The sequence below is a fragment of the Nymphaea colorata genome, chromosome 8 (assembly GCF_008831285.2).
Source record: "Nymphaea colorata isolate Beijing-Zhang1983 chromosome 8, ASM883128v2, whole genome shotgun sequence".
Classification (NCBI taxonomy): domain Eukaryota; kingdom Viridiplantae; phylum Streptophyta; class Magnoliopsida; order Nymphaeales; family Nymphaeaceae; genus Nymphaea; species Nymphaea colorata.
Window position 1 is genome coordinate 11,476,144 of NC_045145.1, and position 11,283 is coordinate 11,487,426.

Here is an 11,283-nt window from a genome sequence, read left to right on the forward strand (position 1 = left end):
ATAGTGGTCCAGTTCCTAGACCTTCCTCAATGTTACACATGACAACTAAATCATATAAGGTCAGAAAAGTTGTAAAACATGATCAAATGAGCAAACAAAGGTTTCTAATGTAGTATGGCCTAAGATGGAGGTTGAAATCAAAAGATAGACAAATATGGTTTTCAAGCAACTCCAAAATTGAGAGGGGTTGTATGCAACCTTAGGCAAATATGAACATGAATAATTCCTTATCAAGTCTTGGTCCTAATGCATATAAGACATGTACATAATGTACATATAACGTCATGAGGGGCCTATAGAGTTCTATGGCTTTGACAACACTTAGAACCTAGACATTTGCCACACTTAGTCTAGTCAAATAATGATAGGTCCTATAACTGCTGCCACTTCCGTTTACATGCGAAATTTTTTCAACCTTGTATATAGACCATTTGTAAATGAAAAATAGATTACTGATGCTTGCCTTTGTTTTCTCATGTGAGAATTGAGAGACAGGATCCAACCTCTTGGTATGAGGTTTGACCATTTGGGGCACCTTTATTAGGGATAATTAAACAAAGGATTTGACTTTGTGTTCCAGATTTTTAAGTAATGATTATTGTCCAAATCCTACATGCATGAATGGAAAATGTGCCTTGAACTTGAAAAGGTTCACGTTTAAAATATAAGTATATCATCATAAATAGGACTTGTGAACCAGGGAAACTCTGAATGAGACTTGATTCATGTCTAGCTCATTATTGATGCATGCATATGGTCCTAAACTAGCATGATGAATGCAATCCTAGGCTAAACATTATCGAGACCTGGTTTCTAAGGTTTACAAGACATGGATCCAATGAGAGAGGAAAATCCAAATCTTGATCCAAAAGCGATGATTCAAAAACCAAACTCATGACTTAAAGTCATAGCTTGTAAATGGATATCCAAAGATCATTTGATCAATTTTGATGGTTCAATTTGAAGATTTCTCATAGAGGATGGCTAAAGTTGAGGCTGTTGAATCCACAATTAAGATCCAAAAATTAAAGAGCCAAATCTTCAAGGTCTGGACATGAAATCTAAGGTTCTATTATTTAAATTCGAAACTTTTAGGATTGAGATCAAAGTTCAATCATCCAATATTATTACCAAGATCCAAATCAGTATCAGACTTTTTCTTGATTCAATATTTTAGAACAGGATCCAATCCAATTTAAGTAAGATCCATTCTTTTTATTTTAAGATCCAGTGTCGATTTTTCTGAGATCTGACATCAATTCCACTAAGTTCAGATTTCAAAGGGCTGCAGGATAACCTGACCTGATTGTTATAAAATCTACATGACTGTGTTCTATCCTAAGCCAATGTCAAGTTTCTGTTAGTGGACTCAATGCCAAGTCTTAGTCTTAGGCAGTTAGAAAGATCTAACCAGAGCAATGATTTTTGGGTTCAATACAGTGGGTTCTAGAGTCGGTCTAGACTAGGCCATAAAAGACTTGAATTGGGTTGCGTTTGAGACTAAGTCTCAACCATGTATGGACCTAGGGGTTTTAGAAAAACTTTTGTAAAAATATTTGGCTTTACAAAACTATTTTGAAATTTACAATTTTAAAAGTGTGCTCAATTATGATTTAACTTGAATTAGCATTTTATATACTCAAACTGTCATCAAAAGCACATTATTATCCTAATTATCATTAGTTCCTAATTGATATGTGCATGTGTATAGTTTTAAAATCATGTATGCATGAGCTTGAATCTATATAGTACATGATTTAACTGAAATGAGAAACTATATCATTGATGTGTATATAAAGCTTGAAAATGGAAATTAAAATTAAACTTAGAATTAAACCAGGAGAAGAGGAAAGAAGGATGTATACCTGACCTCCATGCCCACCCTAACTTGCAAGAATTTAAAATATAGTCTTAGGGAAATTTGAAATGAACTATCTTAAACATGACAAAAGAAATTAAACTAAACTAAGGGCATGCTTTAAACAAGTTAAAAAACAAAAGTACAAATAAACCAAGCTAAACATGGAAAAGGAAATTAATCTAAAATAATAATAATTGTTCGATTATATCATTCTTCAATTATATCATTCGATTATATCACTCTATCGGCTTGAACTCAAATTCAGCTCAAACCCTACGGAACAGGAAAGATAAAGACTAGAGGAATTTTCTAAGTTAATGTATGACTGAAATTTGAGCTTGGTAACTCAAAGTAAATGAAATAATATTTTCTTTCCACTAAGGTGAAGCTATCTTGAACTTGGTTGGATTTCAGCTTTGAGCTAAAAATTATAGTTTGAGGTTTAGGTGAGTTGACTTGAGCTAGGTGAGTAGATGTAAATTAGCTAAATGGGCTGATGAGCTGATTTTAACTACCCTCACAAACTTGCAAAGTAAGAATTATCCCATTTGAGTTTGTTTTAAATCTTTATTAGGGTTTATGAGATTTTTTTACTGTTTAGGGTAAAATGGTCATTTGACATGATGGCAGCTACTTAGATGACCCTAGTCTAGTTCTCAAGTGCCTAAATACTATAAGTTTTTCCCTAGTTTTTTATGACTGGCTCCTATATTTGAAATCATTTTTGAAAGCTCAGTTCAAAGCTTTATTGTAGAGGGGGGAAATAGGCATTTGGACATAGTAAGATTTTGGAGTGTTCACAATGAAGCACCATGAAATTCACACAGTGAAATGCTTGTGCCTGTATGTGATGTAGCTCAAATTTCACACACCAAAATATGTCCTTGTGCGTGCTGAAGCAAGAATTTCGTGCACCAAGGTATGTGTCCTTCTGTGGCCCAAAACATAAAATTCTTGCACCGAAGTGTGTTTTCCTGTTTGTGCAAAAGCATGAAATTCACACACCAAAGTGCATGTGCATGTGTGCATTTGTGTGCATAGGTGCGAGTTTGCATGCTAAAGCACGGGGTGTGCTGAAGCACGAGATGTATGTACTTAAATATAAGTTGTGCGTACTAAGTACAAGTTCAGTGTACTTACAAGTTCAGTGTTTAAATCACGATATCTATGCACTGGAGTGCGAGGTGTGTTGCGAAGTACGAGTTCTACGTGAGGAAGAGAGTATGGTTCAATGCACTTGGACTCGACCTGTTGGTAATACCTCTTGCTTTAGTGTTTGTTAGCAAGCTAATGCACAGTGAGCATACTTTCAGCTTACCAATGGTTCAATCCGGGAGAGAAAAGGACATCGTAACCCTGTTCTCCGTTCAGTCCAACTTTGAGGTCATTTTAGGGCATCAGTCCAACTTTGAGGTCATTTTAGGGCATCTCTAAAAGATCTGGGGTACAGAAAAAGCTAAGTACAAAATAAAATACAATGTGGGGACAAGGCTAGATAAAAGGATTTGATTAATCACAATTTACAACATTAATCATAAGGATTTGAATTGAGTTCAGATAAAAGGCTAGGGTTGATTAGTAACGTATTAATTGACTGCTCCTGTACATCCCTACCTTCCTAGCTACAACAATGGAGCTCACTGAGATTTGACTAAGTGGTAATTTTGAGGTCCACTAGCAAGATCCAAGGTGGCCAAAAGTATTTTCCCTCGAAAAGCATTCATATGCAATTCCTAATATACGAGGGAAATCGCCAAAATGACGTAGGGCCCATGGAATCAAACTTCAAATGGCCACCATCACAAACAGATTCTTTTATCTGACAGAGTCTCTCTTGAAGAATGATAATATACAAAGGTAAAACACAATCAGAGGATTAATTAGATAGAGAGAGAGAGAGAGAAGAGTTAGAGAGCTTGTGCAGTAAAGGTTTATAGAAATTAATGAAGACCAAGAAGAAGTGCACAGGAAATGGGAAATAAGTATGATCTAAAAGGGAAAGAACAAGATGAAAAAGAAAGAGAGACAAGGCCTAACCGTACCTGCTGAAGGTAGAAAAAGGCCATGAAGAAGGAGACTTTGATTTTAGAAGACATCTTGCACAGCCGATTGCTAGAATAGGCTGTTGCGGAAGACTTACTGAGAAGTGTTTTATGAAATCGATAACAAAACACTACTGAGAAGGGCTTTATGTTAAGAATTAGAGAATGTGGAAGGGCTTCTTCACAGGCACCACAAGTTTCAGAAGCTTCATAGAATGGCTCAAATCAATAAGTCGAGCCCTCCAGAAATCTCCAGTTTTGAGTTTGAGTTGCCGAAAAGGCTAGGGATAACTGTTTTCTCAAAACCCAGGGGTTCTCATTCAAACTGGGTTTTGCTTAACCAAGTTTGGTGCATCTGCCGAAGGCAAACAGAAACCCAAGTTTTTTTGCAAATGTGGGTTTCGGCCTCAAACTGGGTACAAGCCTAGTTTTGGTCTCATCCAAACATGCTCTCAAGCAATTCAACTAGCATGATAGTCTAACAGTTCCATCGTTTGGTTTTCTTCTGCAAAACTGCAAAAAAAAAAAGGTAACCGCCTGCCGCAAGATGGAGTGAGCACGGAATACTTCAGCTTTCGTTTGTAAAAAATGTCCAATGTTGCCGCATAAAATATCCCACGATAAAAAATAACGTACAGAGGTGTAACAAGTTAAATAACAACAAAAGGATGAGCATAGTGAGTTCAACTTCAGATTACGACACAGTATAGACAAAAAGCAAAAGGTTTAATGGCGTCCCCTCCCAATTGCCAAAGCAGAGGAGACTGCCACACATCATGTGCAAATTAACCAAGGATTAAGAAAAGTCTGAACATCAAAAGTGATTTGCAGCTCCCAGGAGACAAAATCAACATAGCCACAGAAAAGAAGCACATCGAGAATTTGATCCATAAAACGACATGAAAATAAGCAGAGGACGACATTGCAGCCTGCTGATCTCGCTAAAATGCAACAGCATGCGTAAATTAAATTACTTAGCAGGACAAGAACAATCAACTCCTGAACAAGCAGTTTCTGCCAAGTAAATAAACTTCACGTACATCCTTAATCACAGAAAGAAAATTCTGAAGCGGCAACATGGATGTGTTTCTTCGCGAATAGCTCAAATTGCTAAACGAAGGACAGCTGGGTGACAGGAGATCAATGCAAAAGAGAAACCAACACTGAAGAAACACCCCTCCCCTTCCTAGTTATTTTCCCTCACGCTCTTCAAGTAAGCTTCACAAATGTCAGGAACAACATTTTCGTACGGAAGAACGTACCGGTCCCTGAATTCCCTCTCAGTCAGTCGAAAACCAATTTTGTAGGAAATGTCTTTCTTGCTAATCTTCTTCGAGTTAAACGCCCGACAGAAATTGTAACGTGGAATGAGCTTCTTCTCCAAGCTGAAACAGAGGAGATAAGCATGGGAAGCCAGAAAAGACGCGTCGTAATTGAGTTGGCTCTTGAAGAATTCCAATTTAGCTCTGATGCTTGCCTCGGAGACCGAGAAGCAACATGGGGTCGAACGAAAGGCAGACGCCACATTATCCTCCGTCCATTCGAAGCTCTTGAAGGCTTCAATTTTAGCATTCCAACTGGATTCATTCAAGCTGCAGACCACGCGGAGAGCATGAGCAAACACAGCAGAAGAAGGATCAATGCCCAACTGAAGAACCTTCAGGGCGCGCTCCTCGAGCCAAATTGGGTCATGTAAAAGATAGCAAGGGTTTAGCTGTATGAGCCTGGATGTAACTCGTTGGGGAACTCCGTGCTTCTGCAAAACGGAGATACATCGAGGCATTTCTCTTGAGAAGTCGTGCGAAAGAAGATACCTGGATCTCCTAATGATCCTCACTACGTCTTCATCCCCACAGAAGAGGGTCCTGAGGAAATCCACCGACGGCGCGAAGCTTCGTACGATAAGCGAAGAGTTTGCCGCAACTATTTTCCCTATCTCGTTTCCCGGAAAACCCAGGTCCTGGAAAACCTTGAGTTTGGGCTTCAGGGTCCTGTCTACATTCGCCACAAGAAGCTTAGGCCTGAAAGCGACTAGTCTCTTGATGTGGGCATCTTCAAAACCGGATTCCCTCAGGTAATTGAGAACGCATCTCGGTTTATGGATGGTCTTTAGCTTGCCTAACCCCGTCGCGACGGCTTCAGCCATTTCAAGGGAGAAGCCCCACGAATTGACCAGGTAGTCCACCAAGACGAGTAAAGGGGAAGAAGAAGAAGAGATGCTCGTGTTACAACGCAGATCACCATTAAGCAAATGGGGATGTGGCTGCCGTTCGAAAATGGCTGTTGAGAAGAGAAGGCATTTCGAAGGGAGGTGGTGCGGGAAACAATTGACAGCGATCAACCCGTTTCTCTTCAATCCAATTTTCAGAAAGCAACCTCCCTTAAACATTTCTTGCCGTTCTTTTCAGTTGAACATGGCGTGCAGTTGAAAGAACGGCAACGAAGAGGACCTGGGAAAAGAGATCGGAGGCATCGAACGCGGAATAGAACTTTGGGCGACTTCTTCGAGCCTGAAACTTCCGAAAGAACCCTAATAAGGAGTGTTTGAATTCACGCACTTCTAGGCTGTGGAGACAGTATCCTCTCCGTCTCGGGGATAACAGGCAAAGCCGTTTTCCACACAAAAAAATGACAGGGTTCCTTCGAACTTTTTCTATGGAGCATTCACAAACTTCGGAAGTTCAAGACAGAAATTTCCTTGACTAAGATGACACTAATGTCCTCCATTCAGACTTCAACCAAATTACCAATATATGCTTCGGTACAAAGATGTAACTGCCTTCATGGCAACAAAATATAGGCCAAGCCTTCCAAAAACCTCTGCCAGGCCATCATCACCAGACCCCTCACGAAACCCTCATCAGCAAACAAGCCCTCCCCAAATCTAAGAATCGTTGAACGTGGAAATGTCGGATTGTCACCGAGGTCGAAGCATCGTCGACATGGGAGTACCTCGAGTGAGGTCCACACGGTTCCGACAAACTTTCACTTGCGACCATTGGCTGCCTCGGTTGCCTATATGTGTACCGTTTGCTTCTAGGTGGTCTCTTTGTCACTCACCTATTCTCATAGTTCTATATTGAGTCTTGTTAATTTTTGTTTCTCCTACTATATTCATCCAGTTCTATTGTGAAAGTACTGTCATGGTTTTGCTATGAAATCTCTAAAATCTAACTTCACTTCACTTTGATGTGTTATTATGTAACAAAGTAAATCAGATCGCTATTTGATAAAAGTAAATTGCTATGGAATTTCCACATTGTGGAGGAGGGAGTAGAGAGAAGCTCTAGTAAGGATTTCAAGTGAAAATGATAGAGCAAGAGAAGACGGGGGTTGCCAGGCCTCCGGAGCTAAAGAGGCATGGAGCGAGTGGAGGAACCAAATATAATGGAGATTGCACAGGAATACGATGCAAGGATGGAGCCAAAGTTTTCCCCTCACTCTAGAGTTTCGTTTGAAGTGATAAGGTGTTGACCAAAAGTGGGCAGATCATGGGTGTTCGTTGTCAACGCCTATAGGAGCTGGAATGGAACTGTGAGGAGATTCCACCACTGAAAGTGTAAGAGAGAGACCACAGAAACAATTGATCATCCCTAAGGTATTGTATGAGATGATGAAGAAACTATTTCAGTTTTCAGTGGTGGTGGTCTTGGCTGGTGAAGCTGGGAAAAATCATTTAAAGTATGGATACATCTTCACCACCCTGCGCAATCTCTGGGCAGGCGTTCCTGGTTTGAGTTTTAGAACGGTAGGTCAAGGCATGTGACTAGGTTGTCCAATGAGATTGACACAAACCTCATTACTATGCCTGGTAAGTTAAGGGTCGGAGGCAGAATGTTGATAGCAAACAAGTGGGAGCATAGTACTCTGATGAACAATTGAAAGCAGCGACAATGTGCATATACAGATATGCCTTCTAGAGTAGCCAACATTCCTTCGGAATAAACAACAAGCTTTCAGAGACATTGTTTCAATGTTACGAGCAAAGTTTGTGGACGGGGATGCCATCACCAGAGAAATAGCTAGAGCTTATTTTGCCTAAATACTCCTTGAGACCCCCATGGATTTTCATCTAACAGATGAAGTAAAAATTGAAGTAGAGGAGGGAGTTGTCCCTGGCCAATGCATGGAATATGAAACATAGGTAAAATACTGCTAGCAATCTAGGGACACAAGCCTTTTCATGCACAATTGTTTGATATTGAAAGAGAATTACCCAGAGAAGTTCTTCATAACTTCATAACTGAATGAATGGACAACCATCAATGCTACCAAGAGAAAAGCAAAAATAGGTGCTAAGAGATTTGATGTTGGTTGTACTTCTACTAGATTTCAAACTCTATAAGAGATGGAAGGTAAAGAGCATAACAATGTAAGTATAGGATAAGGTGAATGAAGAAGCTCCTCCAACAACAGTTCAGAGGAGACTAGAAGGCACTCAAATGGTGAAAAAGGAAAGAAGATGGAAAACCCAAAGTAGGACCAAGTCGCAGAATACAGTCAGGACGAAAGGATAGATGCCAAAGTGTCTAGTCGGACAAGTTGAAGAGTAGGAAATTGATACAACATTGGTTTGCCTCTACTTTGGAGTGCGAGATGATGCATTGAGACAAGAAGATGTGTGTGTAGGTGCAGTCTTCTGGGAGCTTATAAAGTACCAAGAAGACGTATGAAAGGAAGCATACACTTAAGAGCAAGAAGACAAGTGCTCTTCAAAAGAAGACTTGCCCATGAGCTAGCAAAAAGAAACCGCCATGGAGAAATACCCAAACGGCATGGGGTGTGATGGTTGGACCGAACCAAATGGTATGATGCAGGAAGAGCCACGGGGGGACACAACTAATCTCTTGGATATGGGCAGCAAGGGCAAGTCATTGTGCAGATGATTATGCTTAGGGCTCGCAAGGGACTTGTAGAAAGCGGTAAGGAAATGTCACTTATGAGATGGAATTTGATCTAGTTTTGAGATGGATTCATCTGCTCTTTAACTTATAAAGATTTTAGTTGGCATTCTTGGGGGTTGGTGGGAAAACCAGTCCAACATGAGCTATTGACTGTGATGAATCAAAGTAAGCATGATACTATACTCATAGTTACTAAATTGTTGTCTTCAATTTGCATAAATTTTGTCTCAAGATTTTGTGTCTTGCATAGTTGAATGCAAGTTTTTCGACTTTACAGACATACAATCAACTACCAACACAAGATTGGCCATCTACATCATTTGAGTTCTAGGAGCTTCTAGCTATAGTCTTTGCTTCAAAAAAGTTCATGTCATATCTTTTGGGCTCTAAGGTGATAATCTACTCAGATCATGCCCCTTTGCAATATTTGATGAATAAAATGATGCTAAGTAAACATTGATTAATTGATCCTGCTATTACAAGAGTTGGATCTGGAGATATGAGACAAAAATGGGTAAGAGAATATGGTAGAAAATCACCTATTTAGGCTGATAATTTTTACGTCTTGCAAGGAGGGATATATTAACAAGTAGTTTATTGATGAGCAGCTTTTTGGAGTTGATAAGCTTTATAGGTATGCAAACATTATTAACAACTTGGTAACTAGGAGAGTGCTTGAGGAGTGGAGTACAGAATATAATGATTGCCTTATTTCATAGGCCCAACATCACCTTTGGAAGCGCTAGAACTTTCTTACTTCAAAGTAACGGCAAGATTGAGCCAAGTAAGAGACATTAAATCACATTATTCAACAGTTCATTCTAGAGTAGGACCATTATTCTTTCCTGACATTCTGTCATGATCTTGCATGTAGTGGTATTCCTTGAATCATAAGAATGCTGACCTTACACAAGACTGCTCAGGAGATTTGCATACATGCATTTGATGTCAGCATTCATCATCATTATTAAGAGACAAATGATGTCATTAACCCTTATTTTCATTGTTGAGATATTCAATGTATGGGAGATAGATTTCAAGGTTCTATTTCCTTCGTCGTTTGGAAATATTTACATTCTTGTTATGATGCATTATATGTCTAAACAGATAAAGGTTGTGGCAACCCATATCAAATAATTATAAAGTTGTACGGAAGTCAATAACCACATTATTTTTTATCGGGTTCGGGATGCAACATGCCATCATTTCTGATGGGAGGGGAGATGTACATATTTATTTTTTGCTTGAGGATTACTCTGTGTGCCATAAATTTATCATTCCAAATCACACGCAGATGAGCAAGTAGGTTGAAGTCTCTAATAGTGAGATGACATGCATACTAGAAAAGATAGTTAGACTAGATTGTAAGGATTGGTTTGCACATTTAGATACTGCAATGCAGGCATATCTTACAGCATTTATGATTCTTATTGGCATGTTACCGCGTGTTAGATATTTGGGAAGGCTTGTTACTTGTAAAATTTTGTTTTTTGCTTTATATGGAAACCAAATTTTTGGCAGAACTTGTTTAAGTCATATCTCATAATTGTTTGTGCCATAATTATCCATTATGCTACCGTAATATATTACTAAATACTTTTTTAGCACTATACTATATTGACATACAATTGTTAACGAATAACTAATTATCAAATTGAAATGTTTGGTGCAACTAGACATTGAAAGGGTGATAATTATTTTGAATATGTATGAAAAACTATGCGAGGTAATGAGGGATGCAAAAGCAAATCTGCATGGGAAGAATTTGGGTGACTTCTTTATGGCAATGGGTAGGGCATCAAACCCTAATGCATAATGAATGGTTGACATTGACCATATTCTTTAACGGTTGACCTTTCACATGGCCACCACATTGTATTGTGAGCAACATTTGATATATAGGTAACTTTTTTGCTGCTCTAATTTTGTCCTCATAGATAGTCTCTTGTTTTTTTTTGCCCTATCTTTAGTAAAGGTAACAACAAGCCTATCAGATATAAGAGAAACCAACAAAGAAGAATCAACAGGGCATGGAATGGATAGAGAATTCTGGTGTTCCACCATATAGTAAAGAAGAAGGCAACTCACATGGTGACTTAGGTTTCTTTTCCTCCTATTTTTCATGTGATTTGTATTGATTGATCCCTTCCCCTAGAAAGATGAAGCTATCCATTGGAGAGGTGAGACTAGGAGTAGTAATCTTTTTATTTGCAACCTTAGGTTACATTTTATAGAAAGTTATTTGATGATTTATGCTACAAGGTACAAGCCAGCTAGATCACAATTTAGTTTTGGTTATAAAGAGTGATTTAATATATAATATGATGTACACTCCTATTTTCGGTGAATGTCCCCTAATGCATACAGCTTACAACACATCAATGAGGCAAGAAATTTTATATATTTGAAAAGCTCTCATGCCAAAACATAAAGTCTCCAACTTCATATTCATTAAAGCAACTATATTGCATTTGTA

General features: G+C 38.8%; 1 protein-coding gene across 1 annotated transcript; it reads right to left on the reverse strand.

Annotated features, from left to right (window-relative positions):
- Nucleotides 1-4,764: 4,764 nt before the first annotated feature.
- Nucleotides 4,765-6,824, reverse strand: LOC116258326 (uncharacterized). Its single transcript, XM_031635417.2, has one exon. It carries the CDS (start codon nt 6,290-6,292, stop codon nt 5,090-5,092), a length of 1,203 nt encoding a protein of 400 aa, XP_031491277.1. The 5' UTR covers nt 6,293-6,824; the 3' UTR covers nt 4,765-5,089.
- Nucleotides 6,825-11,283: the final 4,459 nt, after the last annotated feature.